At 31.8% G+C, this 23,060-nt stretch overlaps 2 protein-coding genes across 2 annotated transcripts; one reads left to right on the top strand and one right to left on the bottom strand.

Moving 5' to 3' along the window:
• Nucleotides 1-1,000: 1,000 nt before the first annotated feature.
• Nucleotides 1,001-5,105, bottom strand: LOC130970278 (L-ascorbate oxidase homolog). The gene is made up of 8 exons (XM_057896310.1): nucleotides 4,793-5,105; nucleotides 4,566-4,675; nucleotides 2,845-3,115; nucleotides 2,665-2,764; nucleotides 2,161-2,503; nucleotides 1,691-2,056; nucleotides 1,528-1,606; nucleotides 1,001-1,434 (listed from the first exon to the last, which is right to left on the bottom strand). Exons 1-8 carry the CDS (start codon nucleotides 4,955-4,957, stop codon nucleotides 1,234-1,236), a joined length of 1,635 nt encoding a protein of 544 aa, XP_057752293.1. The 5' UTR covers nucleotides 4,958-5,105; the 3' UTR covers nucleotides 1,001-1,233.
• Nucleotides 5,106-21,368: 16,263 nt separating this feature from the next.
• On the top strand, nucleotides 21,369-22,760 carry LOC130969817 (signal recognition particle 43 kDa protein, chloroplastic). The gene has a single exon (XM_057895713.1). It carries the CDS (start codon nucleotides 21,559-21,561, stop codon nucleotides 22,687-22,689), a length of 1,131 nt encoding a protein of 376 aa, XP_057751696.1. The 5' UTR covers nucleotides 21,369-21,558; the 3' UTR covers nucleotides 22,690-22,760.
• Nucleotides 22,761-23,060: the final 300 nt, after the last annotated feature.

Genomic DNA, 23,060 nt, shown 5'->3' on the forward strand with positions numbered 1-23,060 from the left:
AATGGTTAATCGACAAAGTAGACCACATTCTAATCAACTCTCTCAATCGATGTACCTCCATTATTCTTTTTATCAAGATCGATAATTTGTAACTAGCGCCAATTTATTAACATCATCTCATGAATCTGTGATTACGATGATTTTTGTGACAACATAATCATCTAATCACAGATGCATGAATGGTGAGAGAGCAGATCAGAGCAGTTTTTGTGATCTGTCTTCTCTCTCTTTTGTCTAACTCTCTATGTAATTATTTGATTTGTTATTTTGTGAAGGGTGTGAGTTTTGGTGGAATGAGGAGGGAGAGGTTATATAGATCCACTAAGCTTATTATGGAAGGCTAGAAAAAGAAGTAGGAGAGGAATTCGTGACAAAAATTATTAGGAGAGCCTAAATTTGCAATTTGTGAGAGAAAAACACGGTTGGAGCAACGACAATGGTGTTACACCATTCACTAATCACTAGTTTGTTAATCCATTATTTACTAAATTTAATTCTTTTTTTATTTTGATTTTATTTTAATACAATGATACCATTTTGCTCCATCATATTGTTATGCATATAAAAGATCAAAATGTCTTGAAAATGTGAATGCCCGTCCATCATGAGCATCAGGAAACTATACTGTCCTCTGAATAATTAAGATAAGTGTTTCATTTTCTTAATAAATTGTATGTGATTAGAAGTTTATTTTACAAAAAATTGTGAATAATCTCCATTCGATTGTGTATAATATTATAGTTCTTAAGTTTCAAAAGTATTTATTTCCTCTGAAATATTTAGGTTCTCTAAAAATGCAACACAACCAAAGCTATAAGAAGAAACATGATGCTTAAATAATAACTATACTACAGATAAATCCATAAAAATGTTATTTATAGTTTAAAATCAGTTATCAAAAATCATTATATATTTATACACAAATATAATTTAATTCATTTTTAATGTGTATTCTATCTTAATATTAATTTTTATAGCTGATTTTAACATAGTTGATCCAATAATTAAAAATATTAGGAATTTTATTGTGTATTGTGGTGTCTGCAAAAGTTTGTGACACAATATGCTAATACATTGTTTTCCAGTAAAAAAAAAACATACATTTGAAAAAAATGTTAACAATTATAAACCAATACGGGAAACATATTATATGAATATGATGGTAATGATACAAAGGAATCTTGGATGAATTTGCAAAAGAATGAGACCAAGCGAGTCCATGGTAGTAAATAATTATGTTCTGCCTACAGCTCTGCCACAAAGAAGAGCATTCTTTGGAAGTGGATATTCATCTCTTGGAGATTCCACTGGTGAATATACTCTCATATAGAATTGTTGTCCAAGGTATTGTCGTGCCCAAAATTCACTTCTTATGTTCCACATACCAACGTTGTCTAGTGCCATGTAAATCGCAGTCCATGATCTAGGGTATACCTGAGACAAAGATATTCACCAATAAGCTATAATGTCTCATTTGAATATTAAGAAAAAAAAAATATGTTTTTGCTAACTAGAATAACGACCAACCTGTGTTGTGCACCTCGAAACAGCATCGGCGAGGTTGTACTCCTTACGACTATCAGGCGTCCAGATACCACTATCCATTCTGCACGACAGATTCAGCTTAAACTTTTGGGACGAGTGTCACAATAGAATTTGATAATTTGAAGAAAATGATTCGAATACATACCCTACAACCCAAAATGAGTATCCATCAATGTGCCAACTTTGGACAATATTTTCGTGGTTTTGAAAGATGATCTCAACGAATGCTCGAAAATTGGCGGCCATAACAGAGGTGGCGAGATACATTGGCTTATGGGAGGGAGTATCTGGGATGCTTCCAACTTGGAAGACACCACCAATGTTGAAGTAATCTGCTAGCTTCAATGGAGTGTCGCCTGGAACAAAAGACACACTGTTCACTGCATATCTCTGCTTGCCATTAACTTGTGCTGCTGAGCTCTCCAAAATTATTGTCCTGCTAATGTTTATCAAACCATAATGATATGATCCTTGTGGATTTGGCCTTGGTCCACTTGCTGTCAAGTTTGTCCTGTCAATTGCAATAATAATTAAGTAATTAATTTGATCGAATTTGACAAAAAGATAAAAATTAATTTTGTTATATCCAGTTTAATTCTAATTAAATAAGTTTACCTAATTGAACGAGCTTGTTGAATGGACCAATCAAGTTGAGTAGGTGCAGGAGGAAGAGGACCAGAAAGAGGTTGGTTGGAGTTAGAATAGTGAAGTGCGGCGGTTGCTGTGAGGACCTTAGAAGTGAAACGAGTTGAGACAGCAATGTAGTAGTCCTTGGCTGCTTGATCTGCTGTCACCAGCACCGAATAAGATTGTCCCACGTGGACATCTATTGAGCTATATGTGCTCTGCAATGTGTGAGTTCCCTCAACTTCCACCAGTTTCATGCTGTGTCCTTCAATCCTAAAGTTCAGTGTGTTCTGGAGTCCAACATTTGATATCCTAAGCCTATATGTTTTTCCTGTTGTTCATTTCATAGTCAAATACTGTTATATATAAATAAACATGCTAACAAGATTCACAATCTAAATTCTATTTAAGGCGGAATTTAAACACTCAACAGTTGCTTCAGCAGTTGATTATTCAATAAATTTGTTGATATATTTATGTATAAAGGCATACCTTGTTCAACGGTGAAAGTTGCTCCATTTGGACGACCATTGATTAAAACAGCATGAGGGAATGGAAGTTTGTGTCCATAATCAAGAACAGCCTTGAGCCTCTGGAATTGATGCAAATGATGTTAGAAAAGGGAAGAGAAGATTAGAATGTAATGTAGGGGGAATAATGAATGGGAGTTACATTGTTGTCAATGCTGTACCAATCTCCAATGAGAAGAGAGAAATCATCAGCAGGAGGAGGGAATGGGACAGGAATCAAAGGCCTGCTGAGGATCTTGAGGGAGCCAAAGCCACCAGCAGCTTTGTGGAAAGCAAGTGATGGGAAATAGAAGAAGCTTCCAATTTGGTCTTTCACTTGAAGGGTGTATGTGTAATTTTTCCCAGGTGGAATTGGGCATGTTGTTCCATATACTCCGTCTTGGTAAGAGTTTCTCCTTTCTTGAACACCACTCCTATTATTATTATTAAGTTAACAAATAATCAATTGCATAATTAATATCCAAATGACAAATTTCATTAATAGTTAAAAGTTGTTTAATTAACAAGGTTTGCAACATTTTATACTTGTATTTAAGAATGAATAGAAGAAAAAAAATAATTTTTTTAAATGTGACAATTTTTTACCAGTCCAAATCATGGGCCTGCCCCGTGAAGTTTTTAAGCCATTGTGAGTTTGTGACTTTATTAGTGGGCCTAACGGTGAGTGATTTTGGTCCGTGACATGAGTTAAGTGTGTCTAGGTGATGAGTGAGAGAAACAATTATGAAACTCATGTTTTTGTTTTTTTATATCTCATTTGTGTCAATGTGAATCAATTCAATTCATTTTATTTTTTATTTAAAAAAAGGTTGTGGTTGCTTCTACTCAATGTTCACTCGGTGAACCCAAGAAAAGTGAAAAAAAAAGGGGTTTCTTTTTCTTTTTGTTTTGGCCTCTTCTTATCTAAATTCATTTTGTGTTGTGCGAATATGGACTTTGGAGAGTCTTCTAAAACATATAATTTTACCAATGATACTTAATACTTAATACAAAAATCCAATGATATAGAAAAAAGATAAAAAGAGTAATATAGAAGAGAATATAGCGTTTTCCATTATTGAATTGTTTTGTATTGGAAATGATTAGGTGAAGCAAACAAGGTTTAGTTTAGTTGAAGGTGCATTATTGCTTGCGCAGTTGGATTAGGGATTAAATTACATTTAATTTCCATAACCAAGAAGTATGTTTTTTTTTTTTTTCAATTACTTGATGCCGTGAATGAATAACCAACCTTGTATTCCCCAAACTAACTTCTTATGTACATTTGTTTGCCAACTAATATAATAAATTTTTATCATCTCAAAATAATATCTAGCCATTTTAAATAAAAAAATTCCTTTTATAGTAGCAATTTTATTTGGAAAACAAATTATTATTATTATTATTATAAGATTATGATATCTTTGTTAATTAAAATCCAATTCCTATACATCATATTATTCAATTATTGAACAATAATGACAATTTTAATTTCCTTTTCAATTGATGTCTCGGAACAAAGAATCAATTCCATCATAATCAATCATTAAATTAGTTCCTATTTTAAGATTTAATTATTTAAACACAGCTTTTAAAACGATATGCAGTTTATAGTACACGTATTCATGTCTGTGTGATTATGATATATCATATATAGCTAGATTTCAATATCACGCAATGATGAGCAAAAGTGTAAATTAAACACTTCCAAGACAAAAATTCAAAGGAAGATTATATGGGAAAAAAGAAAAAGAATATGCAAATTGAATTGGACTTGTAGTGAAAGGACTAATTACTAGTGCAATTTACTATAACCTATTGATTCTTCAGTCTTGAAATTAAAAATGTAATGAAAGATGTTACGTGCAAAATATAGATACGGACCATGTTAGAAGAAACGGCTCGGGCAAGTTATTGTGAACATTGATGATCAAATTGTCATTGGTAACAGAGTAGATTTCAGGCCCTGGAAATTGTCCATTGATCAAAATGCCCTGTAAATTCAAGCACATAATAATGTTTAATCTTCTCATGCATCATGTCATATATATAATTGTTATAACATTATTAAGGTATAAATATATAGAAAGATTAAAGATATATATACAAACCTTTTGTTTAACTCCAAGGGGATAAATGTCACCATAGGTAATGGTCCAATCAAAGAACCTATAAGGGTCTTCCCCAGCAACGTTAATAATGCTGTTCAATAGCAACAACAATATTGAACAAAAGCTGAGAAGGCAAGAGAGTGATAATGGTTCACCCCTGATCATGTTAAAGGCTTTGGAACTTAGTTGTGTTCTTTAACAAAAAAGAAGAAAAATAATATATATAGATTGAACAAATGAATGAATGAATGAATGGGAGGTGCAAAAGGGTGAGAAGTGAAGAAAGGGTGAGTTGGTGGTGGTGGCTATAGAAGAGTAATGGCAAACACGGTCTTAAATATATAAGAGTAGATAGTAGAGGTTGCAAGCTTTGTAGGGAACCCCAAGATTATTATTATAATCATGAAATATAATAAGCATGACACGGATTTGGGAAAGGAGTGAGTACGTAGCTGTGAACAATAAGATACATGTGTGAAAGGAAATTAAATTATTAAAACAATTATTAATAGTTGGTATTGATGAGGTGAGTATGTTTAATTAACGCGGTAGGAAATGGGAATGGGAAGAACAGCAGCGGTGACTGCGTGTATATGGTATACTAATTATGTTCTTATCATAATACAGTTTTGCAAGCTGGATCATGGTGTTCTTCGCCGTTGATTTCTCACACATTACACACGCTATTTGATATTCATATATTTCTAATATTTCATTTCATTCCTTTCCAAGAAAGTTTTACCCCTATTAGATTTGATTTTTAATGTCCTGTGTTTGTTCTAGTATTTTTACAGTGTGCAGATTTTTTTTTCTACGATATTTAAATTACAACCCCGATCTAAGGAAGAGTAGAGTTCAATGAATGATTTTTGGTCAATTAAAAATTTTCTCTGACATTACCATTAAATGGTAATTGTTCCAAAAATCATCATCAAAAAGTTACAAAAAAAAAAACATAATTAGCCTTTTAGTTTATAATCTTAATATATGTTTTTAGAATGAGTATCGCTAGAGAGCCAATGGAATATTTGTACAATGTATACTATATGAGTTATAAAATGAACATCACCCATACTATCCAGAATAATCATTTGCGTACTATGGATAATAAACATCTCATGTCACTCATCCTAAAAACTTGAGCTGATTTTAGGATTTACTAAAAATCGAACTCTTAACCTTTTGTATCGATGGAAAAAGGTAACATTAATGATTATATCTCTAATATTAAATCGGACATCTCTAATCCTCCATTGTACACATTGTACAAATATTTCATTACCTCCCTATATTTTCTCTTTTAGAATAGAAGATAGATAGATTCTTTTTAGTTATAACATACAATTATTGAATTCATATGAAGATGGGCTCATAGACTATTCATTAACGAAAAATATTTATTAATATGATGTAATAAGATAAAATAATTATTGTAGAAGAATGTAAGAGAGACAGCAAAATTTATTTTTTTGGTCTATATAATTAATTAATAATATTTAAAAATATAGACTAAAATTATGTAATTTGATTATTAAACTAAAAAAATTAAACTAATAATTAAAAATATTAGCCAAAAATAATAAATTCCATTGGTTTTAAATTTTTTTCATTATTGTAAGCTATTTGTTTAGTCAATTTTTTAAGTAAGGTTTATTTGTGGCCTAATATTTTAATCAAGTAAGCAAGTTCAAACAGAAAATAATTGTACGCGGAAACAATGATGAGGTTGTCGCTTAATGAACATTCTTTGTATGATGTGTAGCCTCTTGTGATTGGAGTAAGAACTTTAATTTGGGGGCGAATATAATATCTGGGAAGCTTCACATATGCATGGGGCCATGCAAATCTCAATCTATTATACGAATATGATTATTTTATATATAGAAAGTTCGATCATTCTTGACTGTTTATACCTTGCGGCTAGGGTAGTGTATTTGACTATTGTTATATTAAAGGGAAAAAATATTGGAATTTAGTGTGCTTTATTTTGGTGGTTGATTTAAGTAAACATTATTTGTTGATTTCGCAAATGAGCAAAACTATTCATCACATGGGTGTATGAGCCGTTTCATGCGCTTCAACATTGACAAATGGCAATTTTGTTGACATATGCTACTACTATTTAATAATGATCAAATTGTCAAGAAGTAAGACATAACAATGTTTATGAAGTGTAATGAATTTCCCCCCTTAATTGATTCGTATGAGGTGGAACAAAGACAAACAGAAAAAAAAAAAAAAGAAAAATCAAAGATAAGATTAGCGTATAGAAATACGTAGAGTACACATGTAAATTGCAAATACACATTGAATTACAAAGATAAAATTCTTTTTGTAATAGCACTAATTATTTAAGAGTTTAATTTTAATGTATAAAACAATATACACAGTCGTACAATTATATTTATTCTATTCTTTTAAATAATTATTTATACGATCAAAAGTAAAATTTTGTAACAATGTTAATTCTATAAAAAAAAGTTATTGAAAATTATAAGACATTGGGAAGTGTATGCATGGTTTCGATTTTGGTCAATTTCACCATGATATAAAATTACAGAACATGTTTATTGTTATAATATTTCGAATCCCGCTAAAGAGTCAATGGAGTATCTGTACAATATGTACAATGGACTGTTTATTTAGTTCAATATGAGTTAAAAAAGGAACATCCACCTATTTTAGTTTCTCTTTTAATTATATGTTTACATCAACACAATAGGATCATAAATTATACTACAAATGGTATACCCAAAGTAATCATCCACTTTAGAATGAAAAGAACCATCTACAATTATACTAAAATGAACATCCGCCTTAGTTTAAAATTTCAAATTATAATAGACTCCATGCACACAATATTTTTAACAAAGCCTTCTAATCAGGCAAAAATATGTTAAATTCAATCCAAATTAATTAAACACCCAAATTAGAATGAAAATAACCATCAGTCTACCTAGTAAAACGAACATCTAGCCTATTTCAGTTTTTTTTTTTAATTTTTTGTTTACATTAACACAGGAGGGTAATAAATTGTACTACAAACAGTATACCCAAAATAACCATCCACTTTAGAATGGATAAAACCATCCGTATTTATAGTAAAATGAACATCCGTCTTATTTTAAATGGCTTAAAGTATAGTACATGATGTATCTCAATCCCTATGTAACTTTTTATTGAGCTCTCAATCCGTTTTCGTAAAATGAACATCTGGACTATTTTACTGATTGGGCTATGTCTATTGTGGCCAAAAAGTGGCTGTAACTTTTACTGATCTTCCAATGATAGATTTCAAAGTAAACAGCACCCCAATTCTCAAAACTCTTGGACTTGAAGAAGAAAGACTAGCATTTTCACTAGTAGTTCCTGTATTCAAAACATTAAGTGACCTCAACGCAGTCATCCCTGTATTTAGATGAAAATATACCAAATGTGACAACAAAATAGATTGAAAGGTATTAAATTCTAAAGATATGCAGAAAATACCAGATAGCAATTCCAAAATTTTATCCGTCTAGTTGCAATTCTAGGACAGGTTAAGCATATAATATGCAACTAGCTTACTATTACAGATGCATTATATATGCATACTACACTGTTTTCAGCGACTCCATTGAAAAGAAACAGTGAATTTTAAAACATATCATATGATGGCAATAGTTTCTCTTTCTCTTTCAAGAGGTTTATTTCTCATCCCCACTGACATGCTTAAACAAATACCAATTCCAATAATAGCAACTAGCAAGCAACCCAAACTATCTGAAAAGAAGCAGCAATAAAAATAACAAATCTGATTAATAAATCAATTTCTTTTTCTTTTTTTTCAAGAATGACAACAGAAATCTTATTTCCTTACACAAATAACATAATCTTATCAACAAGTAATTATTCAGTGAAGAATTAGAATGCATCAAAATCGTTATTTTGTATATTTGTTACCTAATACATCTTTACACACAATCATACACATGCACTGTTCCAGCAGCTAGATGCCAATTTCCAGAAGCATCAACATTTTTCAATCGAAATCAATAAATTAAAAAAATAAATTATTTTGCATTAAACTAATCATACCCAAAGAAATTCACGACTCAAATAGGGGAAAAAGGGAAATTTTAACACACACACAAAGAAAGAGGAACTGGGAATTGTTCATGTTGTGGGTGGCGGCGCGGGACGATGAGGGAGGATGAGACTGGGGAAGAGCAATTCCGTTCACAAGGGGGAGAAGAAGGCAATTATGCTGTGCGACGGTGTTGCTCGGTCCTTCGCGGTGCACATGGCGGCGTCTCTCGAGGCTATGCGCGATGGCGGCTGTTACGGGTTGCGAGGCAGCACCGTTGAGAGAAGATCAGAATATTCGAAAAGCAAATCTGTGCAAATGAAAGAGAGGATTAGCAGTTTTTAGGTTTGCATTGTTTACGGTATAAAATTCTTATTTGGATTGAATTTAAAATTGAAAATAAATAATAATTAATTTATTTATTTATCATTTAGTTTTAATTACAAAAATATCCTCATGGTATACATTGTACATCAATTATATTAGTTTCTCATATTTTTCCAATATAAAATTATAGAACATGTTTATTTAATTAATACATTGATAGTATTAAATGTTTTCCAAACATCCAATCAAATGTATTTTCAAATTATTATAAAAATTCATAAATAAATCGTGTAAATCATCTTTATAAAGATGGCACAAAAAAATTAAATCATTAATCTTAGTCATAATGTAAGATTAATTAATATCAAACAAATGCAATTCATATATTACAATTTACTGATAGTCAGCATAACTTAAAAACATGCCATACATTCTCTTGTTTTTTCTTGATAAATATAAGTAACAATTATAAGAGATGAAAAACAAATAAACTAGCTAAGTCAGAAATATTGGTCCTAAAAGTTAAAGCAAAGATCTCTGGAATACATTGAAAAAGAATTACAATATAAAAAATGTATATTTTTTAATTTTATTTAAAAATATATTTTGTCTATTTTATATGTTATTTTTATTTTAGTAAATAAATATTAATTTTATTATAAAATTATCTAAAAAGATCTATTTAAATATCTAAATTAAAATGATTGGATAATATAAAAAAATTATTTAAGTTGATGTCTATTTTAATAAATTTTTTTATCTAAAAGCGATTTTAAATAGTGTAATCCAAATAATATTTATTTTATTATAGTTTATTTTGATACAAAAATTGCCAAACATAAATAACTTTAATACAAACTTATTTTTTATCAAAATCAAGTTTGCAAAATCAATTTTATGCAAACAAGTGGTATCAGAGCCGATAGTGGCCCAACAAATGCTATATAATATTAATGCTTAAAATTTTATTATTATTATTATTGTTGTTGTTGTTGTTGTTGTTGTTGTTGTAACATTTTTTTTGTCTAATGCACTGTACTTGTTTCATTTCAGAAAAAGTTTAAGTGGGAGCAATAACATGCAGGAAATATCATCTTCTGATTTTCCAGTCAAGTTTAATGAAAAAAGCCAGGTGCTGGTGAATTAATAATGAACTAAATTAATTAATTTGCTAAGTTTTATTTTTGTCAGAAAAAAAGATATCTCCCACCCTTAACGCACCTGCTACATTTTATATAGGTTATGGTGTGAAATTAAATAGGAAAATAAACATATGAAAAATAAACACTGTTTCTCGTCAGGTGGCAAGTAATTTGGTAATAGTAAAAAATCGTAAGGCCAGACTTTGACTTTTTTGGAGAGCTAATAATAATTACCAAAGAATAAAAAAAACAAATTATTAATTATTGTAATTAATTTTATTGTGAGAAATTAAAGTAAGAGAGAAACTGTTAATAGCATTTGACCAGAGAGATAAGGGATGATCGGAGATTGAAGCAGAGTTAAGCCAGACAAAAACAGGTCCGAAATTTTTTTTATAAGTGTCGCCTTGTTGAAAAGACATGGTTACTTCTTTGTCGACATATTGAGTGCTGACAAACATGGAAAGAGTGAAGGGATCAACGTGAGAAGTGAGGTCTTGCTTGAGAGGCCCACCATTGCGGAATTCATTGGAAGGAGTAATCATCCAGAAACCCACAGATTTATCAGGCTGAAGGCTAATCCATCCATGAACGTTGCTTTCACTTTTCTCACATGAGTATTGGTATTTGTCATCCACCTGAAATCAACACAAATAATTACACAACAAAACAAATCATTTACACATTCACGGGTCTTTTTTAAGTACCTCTCCTCCAAATTGAGAGTTGCTTGATTTCGTTAAAAGAATGACTTTAGGGTGAGCCAAGATTTATCCCGTTTTTCTATCTCTTATTGTTGGCATGCTTCTTTGTCTTGTACTAGATAATAAAGTCGTATAGCTGAACTTATCTTTCAGGAGCTTATAATCTAATTTGAACAACTTCAAAGCCCAACAAATAGTATCAAAGTCGATGGTGGCTCAACAAATAACTATATAATATTAGTGCTTTCACTTTTATTATTATTGTTGTTGTAACATTTTTTTTCTAATGCATTATACTCATTTCATTTCAAAAAAAAGGCTTAAAGGGAGAACGACATGGAGTAGTATCATCCATCTTCCGATTTTACAGTAAAGCTTAATGAAAAAAGCCAGCAGCAGATGAATTAATAATGAATTAAATTAATTAATTAGCTATGTTTTATTTTTGTCAAAAAGGAAGCTAAAAAGTACTTAATTAATTGATGTTTTGACATTAACATAACTAGGTTTGAATTTTACTTGTTTTCAGTTGGTGGTTGACAATGACATCGTTTCAGTGACTGTGTCAATACCAGAGGGCTATGTGTGTTTATATGAGCTCTCTTTTTCTATTATTTAATATTTTTATTTTTTGTTAACTGTTTATTTGACATTATACACATTTTTTAATTGTGATTTTTGTGTATTATTTTTGTTATTATCTTTTTATAATATGATTTCTTGATCCTATTAGAAATAGTAAATTAAATAAAAAATTTATATTTCTTTAGTTTTATTTAAAAATATATTTTGTCTATTTTTATATGTTATTTTTATTTTAGTAAGTAAATATTAATTTTATTATAAAATTAACTAATAAGTTCTGTTCAAATATCAAAATTAAAATGATAGGATAACATAAAAAAATTATTTAAGTTGATATCTATTTTAATAAATTTTTATCTAAAAGTAATTTTGAATAGTATAATCCAAACAATATTTATTCTATTATAATCCATTTTGATACAAAAATGGACAAACATAAATCACTTTAATACAAACTTTTTTTTTTATCAAAATCAAGTTTGCAAAAATCAATTTTATGCAAACAAGTAGTATCAGAGACGATGATGACCCAACAAATGCTATATAATATTAGTGCTTTCACTTTTATTATTATTGTTGTTGTAACATTTTTTTTCTAATGCACTATACGCATTTCATTTTAGAAAAGGCTAAAAGGGGAGCAATACCATGCAGGCAGCATAATCTTCCGATTTTGCAGTCAAGTTTAATGAAAAAAGCTAGCAGCAACAGAAAAATTAATAATGAACTAAATTAAATAATTTGCTAAGTATTATTTTTATCAGAAAGTAAGCTAATCTCCCACCCTTAACGCATCTGCTACATTTTATATAAGTCATGGTGAGAAATTAAATAAAAAAATAAACATATGAAAAATATTGTATCGAATTGTTGTACAAATTTTAGACTATCAATCTTCCTAACACTGTTCCTCGTTGATCAGGTGGAAAGTAATCTGGTGATAGTGAAAAATTGTAAGGCTAGCTTTGACTTTATTGGAGAACTAATAATAATTACCAAAGAATAAAAAAACTAATTATTAATTATCGTAATTATTTCTATTGTGAGAAATTAAAGTAAGACAGAAACTTGGTTAATAGCATCTAACCAGAGAGACAAGGGATGATCGGGGATTGAAGCAGATTTAAGGTAGACAAAAGCAGGTCCAAAAACCTTTTTATAAGTGTCGCCTTGTTGGAAAGACATGGTTACTTCTTTGCTGGTATAGTGAGTGTTGATAAACATGAAAAGAGTGAAGAGGCCAAAGTGAGAAGCTAAGTGAGGTCTTGCTTAATGGGGCCACCATTGCGAAACTCATTAGAAGGAGTAATCATCCAAAAACCCAGGGTTTATCAGGCTGAAAGCTAATCCATCTATGAATGTTGCTTTCATTGTTCTCACATGAGTATTGGTATTTGTCATCCATCTGAAACCAACACAAATAATTAACAACAAAACAAATCATTTACGCATTTACCGGTCCTTTTTAAGTACCTTTCCTCGAAATTGAGAGTTGTTTGGTTTCGTTAAGAGTACAGCTTCAGGGTAAGTCAGAGTTTGTCCCAATTTTCTATCTCTCATTGTTGGCATGGTTCTTTGTCTTGTACTAAATAGAGCCATATAGTTAAACCTATCTTTCAGGAGATTATAAACAAATCTAATTTGAACAACCTCAGAGCCCAACAAGTGGTATCAGAGCCGATGGTAACCTAACAAATGCTATATAATATTAATGCTTTCACTTTTATTATTATTGTTGTTGTAACATTTTTTTTTCAAATGCATTGTACTCATTTCATTTTAGAAAAGGCTAAAGGGAGAGCAACAGCATGCAAGCAGCATAATCTTCTGATTTTGCAGTCAAGCTTAATGAAAAAAGCTAGCAGCAACAGGTGAATTAATAATAAACTAAATTAATTAATTTGTTATGTTTTATTTTTGTCAGAAAGAAAGCTAAAAAGTACTTAATTAATTGATGTTTTGACATTAACATAACTAGGTAATTTTACTTGTTTTCAGTTGGTGGTTGACAACGACATCGTTTTAGTGACTGCGTCAATACCGGAGGGCTATGTGTGTTTATATGAGCTCTCTTTTTCTATTATTTATTATTTTTATTTTTTGTTAACTGTTTATTTGACATCATACATTTTTTTAATTGTGATTTTTGTATATTATTTTTGTTATTATCTTTTTATAATATGATTTGTTGATCTTATTAGAAAAAGTAAATTAAATAAAAAATTATATTTCTTTAGTTTTATTTAAAAATATATTTTTGTCTATTTTTATATGATATTTTTATTTTAGTAAGTAAATATTAATTTTATTATAAAATTAACTAATAAGTCCTTTTTAAATATCTAAATTAAAATGATAGGATAACAAAAAAAATTATTTAAGTTGATGTCTATTTTAATAAATTTTTATCTAAAAATAATTTTGAATAGTATAATTCAAACAACATTTATTTTATTATAATCCATTTTGATACAAAAATGGCCAAACATAAATCAATTTAATACAAATTTATTTTTTTTTATCAAAATCAAGTTTGCAAAATCAATTTTATGCAAACAAGTAGTGTCAGAATCGAATAAGTGGTATCAGAGCCAATGGTGATCCAACAAATGCTATATAATATTAGTGCTTTCACTTTTATTATTATTATTATTATTATTGTTGTAACTTTTTTTTTCTAATGCACTATATGCATTTCATTTTAGAAAAGGCTAAAGAGGGAGCAACAGGCAGCATAATCTCCGATTTTGCAGTCAAGCTTAATGAAAAAAGCAGCAGGTAAATTAATAATGAATTAAATTTAATAATTTGCTAAGTATTATTTTTATCAGAAAGGAAGCTAATCTCCCACCCTTAACGCATCTGCAACATTTTATATAAGTTATGGTGTGAAATTAAATAGAAAAATAAACATATAAAAAATATTGTATCAAATTGTTGTACCAATTTTAGACTAACAATCTTTCTAACACTGTTCCTCGTTGTTACTCGTTGATCAGGTGAAAAGTAATCTGGTGAAAGTGAAAAAACGTAATGCCAAGCTTTGACTTTATTGGAGAACTAATAATAATTACCAAAGAATAGAAAAATTAATTATTAATTATCGTAATTATTTTCATTGTGAAAAATTAAAGTAAGACAGAAACCTGGTTAATATCATTTGACCTGAGAGATAAGAGATGATCGGAGATTGAAGCAGAGTTAAGGTAGACAAAAACAGGTTCAAAAACTTTTTTATAAATGTCACCTTGTTGGAAAGACATGATTACTTCTTTGTTGGCATAGTGAGTGTTGATAAACATGGAAAGAGTGAAGGGGCTAAAGTGAGAAGTGAGGTCTTGCTTGATGGGGCTACCATTACGGAATTCATTGGAAGGAGTAATCATCCAGAAACCCAGGGTTCATCAGGCTGAAGGCTAATCCATTCAAGAATGTTGCTTTCACCGTTCTCACATGAGTATTGGTATTTATCATGCACCTGAAACTAACACAAATAATTACACAACAAAACAAATCATTTACACATTCACGGGTCCTTTTTAAGTACCTCTCCTTGAAATTGAGAGTTGCTTGGTTTCATTAAGAGAACAGTTTCAGGGTAAGTCAGGGTTTGTCCCAATTTTCTATCTCTCATTGTTGGCATGGTTCTTTGTCTTGTACTAGATAGAGTCATATAGTTGAACCTATCTTTCAGGAGATTATAAACAAATCTAATTTGAACAACCTCAGAGCCCAACAAGTAGTATCAGAGCCGATGATAACCTAACAAATGCTATATAATATTAATGCTTTCACTTTTATCATTATTATTATTGTAACATTTTTTTCTAATGCACTGTACGCATTTTATTTTATAAAAGGCTAAAGGAGGAGCAACAGCATGCAGGTAGCATAATCTTCCGATTTTACAGTCAAGCTTAATGAAAAAGGCTAGCAGCAGGTGAATTAATAATGAACTAAATTAAATAATTTGCTAAGTATTATTTTTATCAGAAAGGAAGCTAATCTACCACCCTTAACGCATCTGCTACATTTTATATAAGTCTTGGTGTGAAATTAAATAGAAAAATAAACATATGAAAAATATTGTGTCAAATTATTGTACCAATTTTAGACTAACAATCTTCCTAACACTGTTCTTCGTTGATCAGGTAAAAAGTAATCTGGTGACAGTGAAAAATCATAAGGCCAGACTTTGACTTTATTGAAGAACTAATAATAATTTTCAAAGAATAAAAAAACTAATTATTAATTATCGTCATTATTTTCATTGTGAGAAATTAAAGTAAAACAGCAACTTGGTTAATAGCATCTGACCAGAGAGACAAGGGAAGATCGGAGATTGAAGCAGAGTTAAGGTAGACAAAAACAGGTCCAAAAACCTTTTTATAAGTATCGCCTTGTTGGAAAGACATGGTTACTTCTTTGCTGGCATAGTGAGTGCTGATAAACATGGACAAAGTGAAGGGGCCAAAGTGAGAAGTGAGGTCTTGCTTGATGGGGCCACCATTGCGGAACTCATTGGAAGGAGTAATCATCCAGAAACCCAGGGTTCATCAGGCTGAAGGCTAATCCATCCATGAATGTTGCTTTCACTGTTTCACATGAGATTTGGTATTTGTCATCCACCTGAAACCAACACAAATAATTACACAACAGAACAAATCATTTACACATTCACGCGTCCTTTTTAAGTACATCTACTCGAAATTGAGAGTTGCTTTGTTTCGTTAAGAGAACAGCTTCAGGGTAAGCCAGGGTTTGTTCCAATTTTCTATCTCTCATTGTTGGCATGGTTTTTTGTCTTGTACTAGATAGAGTCATATAGTTGAACCTATCTTTCAGGAGATTATAAACAAATATAATTTGAACAACCTCAGAGCCCAACAAGTAATATTAGAGCCGATGGTAACCTAACAAATGTTATATAATATTAATGCTTTCACTTTTATTATTATTATTGTAATATTTTTTTTCTAATGCATTGTCCTCTTTTCATTTCAGAAAAGGCTAAAGGGGGAGCAATAACATGCAGGCAGCATAATCTTCTGATTTTGCAGTCAAGGTTAATGAAGAAAGCCAGGAGCAGCAGTAGGAGAATTAATAATGAACTAAATTAATTAATTTGCTATGTTTTATTTTTGTCAGAAAGGAAGCTAAAAAGTACTTAATTAATTGATGTTTTGACATTAACATAATTAGGTTTGAATTTTACTTGTTTTCAGTTGGTAGTTGACAACGGCATCGTTTCAGTGACTGTGTTAATACCAGAGGGCTATGTGTGTTTATATGAGCTCTCTTTTTCTATTATTTATTATTTTTATTTTGTTAACTATTTATTTGACATCATACATTTTTTTAATTGTGATTTTTGTGTATTATTTTTATTATTATCTTTTTATAATATGATTTATTGATCCTATTAGGTAAAGTAAATTAAATAAAAAATTTATATTTTTTAGTTTTATTTAAAAATATATTTTATCTATTTTTATATGTTATTTTTATTTTTAGTAAGTAAATATTAATTTTATTATAAAATTAACTAATAAGATCTATTCAAATATCTAAATTAAAATAACATGATAATATAAAAAAATTATTTAAGTTGATGTCTATTTTAATAATTTTTTATTTAAAAGTGATTTTGAATAGTGTAATCCAAACAACATTTATTTTATTATAATCTATTGTGATACAAAAATTGGCAAACATAAATCACTATAATACAAACTTACTTTTTTATCAAAATCAAGTTTATAAAATCAATTTTATGCAAACAAGTAGTATCAGAGCCCAACAAGTGATACCAGGGCCGATGGTGACCTAACAAATGCCATATAATATTAGTGCTCTCACTTTTATTATTATTATTATTGTAACATTTTTTTTATAATGCGCTGTACTCATTTCATTTCAGAAAAGGCTTAAGGGGACCAACAGCATGCAAGTAGCATCATCTTCTGATTTCGCAGTCAAGCTTAATAAAGAAAACCAGCAGCAGATGAATTAATAATGAACTAAATTAATTAATTTGCTAAGTTTTATTTTTTCATAAAAGAAGCTAAAAAGTACTTTAGTAATTGATATTTTGACTTTAACATAACTGGGTTTGAATTTTACTTGTTTTCAGTTGGTGGTTGACAACGGCATCGTTTCAGTGACTTTGGCAATACCGGAAGGCTATATGTGTGTTTGGATTACAGTTTACAAACGGAGACCTATGTATGTGTATGTTTGGATTATAGTTTACCGACTTCGGTAATCGGCAGACGGAGTGAAGTCGACAATTGGCTGCAGACCCCAATCTCGCAGACGACTAGTGTGGCGGTTACCCCATTGTTGTATCCATTCGTTATGAATCCCGCGCCAGTCATATAGCTGTACTCCCCAAAGAGTATAGTAATACGTGTTAACTGGTATGACTTGTGTTGCCAGAGGAGGGACTGTGCATATCCGTACTGGCGAACCACTCGGTCCGTAGGACGCCATTCGACACAGTCAAATGACACTAATGGCCCCACCGTGTCACAGACATCAAGGTGTGCATGTAGTTGGCAGGAATGATGATATCGATATACGGCCTTCAGACAAACTACAAAATATTCCGAGGGGCATTAGCTTATTAATAATACCATAAATTATAACAGAAAACCTCAAGACCCAGACTCACTTTTTCCATAAACTCGATTTCATGCCTAATAGACACCTGAGTCATAGACATCCCTTTTTAGGTCCGTGGATGATGACTCCATCTGCAGCACAGAACATTATTTACATAGTTTCAATTACATCTTGCCAATAAATCATAAATAATATACAAATCAAATTCTAATAAAATAATGACGGTTACCTGCGTGCCACTAGTATCTCAGCCGGCACAAGCTGCTGCCGGGGAATCGGCGCCAGCCACTGCATACGCTCCCACGCCCAAGTAAACAACAAATCAAGTGGGCCATTTATCTCCTTACAATCGTACCGTGATGCACGACACAGTGACCTGTAAAGGTGCGTGAGATAAGCTGACCCCCAACTGTAATTGCTGATCTGATCAAAACTCTGGAGCCATGGTAGATACTTTGCGTGGGCCGTCGACTTATCCGCAAAGAGGGTCGTACCCAATAGACAGAAGATGTGATATCTAACATAGTGCATAACAGACTCCCATGTGTCCAAAGACTATGTGTCTCTAATATGGCAAATCCATGAAAGATTTATTAGCTCTTAGAAGAACGGCTCACGTGGGGTTTGCTGCCGAATATCGCGAGGCTCTGGGTGACCAAGAAGTCGTGACTGTTATCGGTCCAACTAGTCACAACCTCTCCATCGATTGCTAGGCCGAATATGTGTAATATGTCCTCCAATGTCACTGTAACCTGCATTACAAACGTATATGTCTCCGGACGCCACCTTTCCACAAAAGCAGCTAGTATCGCCAAATGTCCTCTGATCACTCAAAATCTCGAGAACTGGTAGAATTTGGTGGTTCGTAAGGCTTTGGATGGTCAAGTTTACGGGACAAAAGATTCCTATTAGCTGGATAAAGTTCAACCACAAAAGAAATTAGTTTAATAAATAACAAAAAGAATAAATTAATATCTTCTTTTAATAGAAAATAAAATAAATAATAATTACAAAAATTTAAATTTCTTATTATTCACATTTATATTCATTATTAATTGCACTATAACATATAATTATATATTATTGGCTAACAAAATATATCTTTATAATACTAATATTGATGTTGAAACAAAAAAGAAAATAAAAAACCACATAAAATTCGAATTTTTTATGTATAAATATTTTTATTATTTATTAATTTAATCATTAAAATTTACATAGCATAACAATAATCACAATATTATACCAGAAAATTAAAAAAATGTGTCTTATTTATTAAGTTAAAAATTAACAAAAATATCATATTCTAATAAAAAAATAAAAAGAATAATATTCATTAATTTTAATAATTGTTAAAAATATAAAATATCATATTCTAATAAATAATAAAAAAATATATACATAATAACAACACAAGAATAAAAAAAAAACAGCATAAGATTAATTTCAAAAAAAATATTATTAATTATATTTTTTATATTAATATTTAATAGTACATTTAGAATAATATTATCCAAATAAATAATAACAAACTACTAAACTAATGTTAACCAAGTAAATACTAATAAATTAATAAAAATAACAAACTTATATAATTAGAATGTCCTAAATAATTGATAACATGATTTTCAAAAAACGTATAATTACGTTTTATTTTAAACATTCTAATCTCACTCTCAATCTTCATGAAACGTATAATAGATTGAGGAATATCAAATTTGCATAGTATATTTTTTATAAAAAAAAATATCATTTTTTTGAAATTAATTTTTACTAATAGTATTTGTCTCTATTCATTTCGTAAAATAATCAATAAGGACAAGTAAAAACTTAATCTGTCTTGAGGCTAATGGAAAAGACTTGAAGATGTCTAGCCTCCACTTGTTAAAGAGCCGGCTTATCTCTAGTATATATTACATGATCATACTTGTATATATTACATTATCAGGTTTCAATCCATGATCCTGCATCTGTTTTAAGAGACCAAATAGTGTTTTCCTATCTAGTTGCTTCAGTGAACCGTGGATGAGAACAGCATGGCAAACCAAATCTAAATTGATTCCTCTTTGAATCATCTCAGAAGCAGCACTCAACGCCTCCACCAATCTACCTTCCTGGCAATGACCATGTAGAAGTGCGCTATAGCACATCTCGTTTAATTTACGGTTCTGTTTGTGTAGAACATCAACAAAATTTTAGCATCTGATACCCTGCCAGCAGAACAAAGGCCACTCATAAGAGGTCTGTAGGTATATGTGTCCGGAACAAGGCCTTTCTGAAGCATCTCATCAAGTAATTCAAACGCCTTGTCAATTTTACCACTCCTACAATACCCTTCAATCATAACATTATATGTTACCTCATTTGGGGTGATTTTCTTTTCCACCATTTCAACAAAAAGTTTGGATGCTTCAGCCATATTATTTGCACTGCAAAACCCAGAAATAAGCGCAGTGAAGGTATACACATTTGGGGCATACAGTTGGAATGCTTTTCGTAGTTGTAGATCTTTGCAATATCTACTAATCAACGGCGTAAAGGTTGTCACAGTAGGCTTCAAACCTTTATTGATCATCCGAGCGAACAAAGACTCGGCGGCACTCAAATGTCCAAACATGCATTGCCCATTTATCATGGAGTTGTATGCATATACAGTTTCTGCTATGCCAGCCTCTATCATTCTATCAAAATAACTTACTGCGTGCTTTCTTAACCCATCTACTAGCCCATTCAATCATTTCATTAAAAAGCTGCAATCCAGTCGAACAAGTATAAGAATCAGGTCCAATATCCACGTTCACCCACTCATCAAACAATTCCAAAACTATTATAAACTTTCTAATTCTCAATAAAACCATTCAAAAGCGCCCTCAGTACTCACAATTAAAACTGGTCAATAGTGACTCCATATTCATATATCACTATACTGCAATGTCTATTTTAATAAATACCATTTTGTTTTATTTAAAATAGAAAAGAAGAAAAATAAGTAACAGGAATTACTTAATAATTCATATATCACTATACTGCCATATTTATCTTAATAAATATCTATCTTTGATTTTTTTTTTAAAAAAAAAATTACATGCCAATCACTTAAATTTTTTGAGTGTCTTTTTTTATTTTTTATTTTTAGAAAAATAAACTAGAACACTCAGTCTTAACTCTAAAGTCTTATCCAATGGAAATCATGAACTGGATGTAATTCCTTATCTTCTTCCGGCACTCCAAACCCCCTTGCTCCTACACTCACTCACCATGCCACTGCCACATATTCAACAAACCACCGTAAACCAATTACACCATTAACCACCTTTAATGGAAGCTGTTTTATTCGCCGCTAATCCAGCTTCTCACCTCAAACTTCTTCCCACTCTCAAACAACCCTTCTCTTCCACCCACCACCTCCCCTTCCGCCACAAAACCAACCACGTCCACCTCCCTCCTCTCTCCGCACTCCAAAACCAGAGCCAGCCAACTCCCACCGAAGATGAATCCTACGGCGAGGTCAAGAAAATCATCGGAAGCAGAGCCCTCGAAGGTGCCACTGGAATGGAGTACCTCATAGAGTGGAAAGACGGTCATGCCCCTTCTTGGGTCCCCTCTGACTTCATAGCCAAAGACGTCCTCTCCGAATACGAGTCTCCCTGGTGGACCGCAGCTAAGAAAGCCGACCACGACGCATTCCGTCAAATCCTCGACTCCGATGATGGTCGGGACGTCAACGCCGTCGACTCAGACGGCCGCACTGCCCTCCTCTTCGTCGCTGGACTGGGTTCTGAGCCATGCGTCCGCCTCCTCGCGGAGTCCGGCGCCGATGTCGACCACCGCGACAACGCCGGCGGCCTCACCGCTCTCCACATGGCGGCTGGCTACGTGAGGCCCGGCGTCGCGAAGCTTCTCCTGGACCTCGGTGCGGATCCGGAAGTGGAGGACGATCGAGGGAGAACGGCGCTGGATCTGGCGAGGGAGCTTCTGAAATCGACGCCGAAAGGGAATCCGATGCAGTTTGGGAGGAGGATTGGGTTGGAAGGGGTGGTTAGGGTTTTGGAAGGCGCGGTTTTCGAGTTCGCGGAGGTGGAGGAGATTATTGAGCGGAGGGGGAAGGGTGAGAATTTGGAGTACCTTGTGCGGTGGAAGGATGGTGGCGCCAACGAGTGGGTGAAGGCGAGGTTTGTGGCGGAGGATCTGGTTAGGGATTACGAAGCTGGCCTTGAGTACGCGGTGGCGGAGGCTGTGCTTGGGAAAAGGGTCGGCGATGAAGGGAGACCAGAGTTTTTAGTTAAGTGGGCTGATATGGATGAGCCCACTTGGGAGCCTGAGGAGAATGTGGATCCTGAACTCGTTAAGGAGTTTGAGTTAAGTAGTAATGGTCAGGCCCAAATTAGTAATGGGCCTATTCCGAGTAATGGGCCTGAAGTGGTGTTTTCGAATCAGGACAGCCTGTGATTGGCATTATTGTTTCGTTTCTAAAATTACATGATCTAATAATGCAAATTTTACTAGTTGCTTTGCTGAAACTACAACCATATTCATATTTGTTTAAATTTTATCTAGATTTTGAAAGAGTATGACGTTAGATGTTCAGAACTTTAGACTTTAGACCACAACAAATTAACCAAAAACGAAAAAGAATTAGAAAAGAAAAATATGAAGTATGAACAGCTGTTTGACAGCTCATCGAGAAGGAATTTGTGTTGCCGGTATAGGTGGTTTCTGACTTTCTGCGCTCTGCTCAATAAAGAAAATGGCAATTCTATAGTGTTTTTTGTTTGGTGTTTAATTTTTATTTAAATTATTTTTTATAGTAATTTTAAAAT

Source organism: Arachis stenosperma, chromosome 3 (assembly GCF_014773155.1).
Source record: "Arachis stenosperma cultivar V10309 chromosome 3, arast.V10309.gnm1.PFL2, whole genome shotgun sequence".
NCBI lineage: Eukaryota > Viridiplantae > Streptophyta > Magnoliopsida > Fabales > Fabaceae > Arachis > Arachis stenosperma.

Excerpts from the sequence above, each read along its gene's own strand:
- LOC130970278 (XM_057896310.1), bottom strand. The coding sequence starts at position 4,957 with ATGATCAGGGGTGAACCATTATCACTCTCTTGCCTTCTCAGCTTTTGT. Across the intron at positions 4,676-4,792 it reads CCCTTGGAGTTAAACAAAAG|GGCATTTTGATCAATGGACA; the intron begins GTTTGTATATAT and ends TTGAATTTACAG. Across the intron at positions 2,504-2,664 it reads AACTTTCACCGTTGAACAAG|GAAAAACATATAGGCTTAGG; the intron begins GTATGCCTTTAT and ends AATGAACAACAG.
- LOC130969817 (XM_057895713.1), top strand. The coding sequence starts at position 21,559 with ATGGAAGCTGTTTTATTCGCCGCTAATCCAGCTTCTCACCTCAAACTT.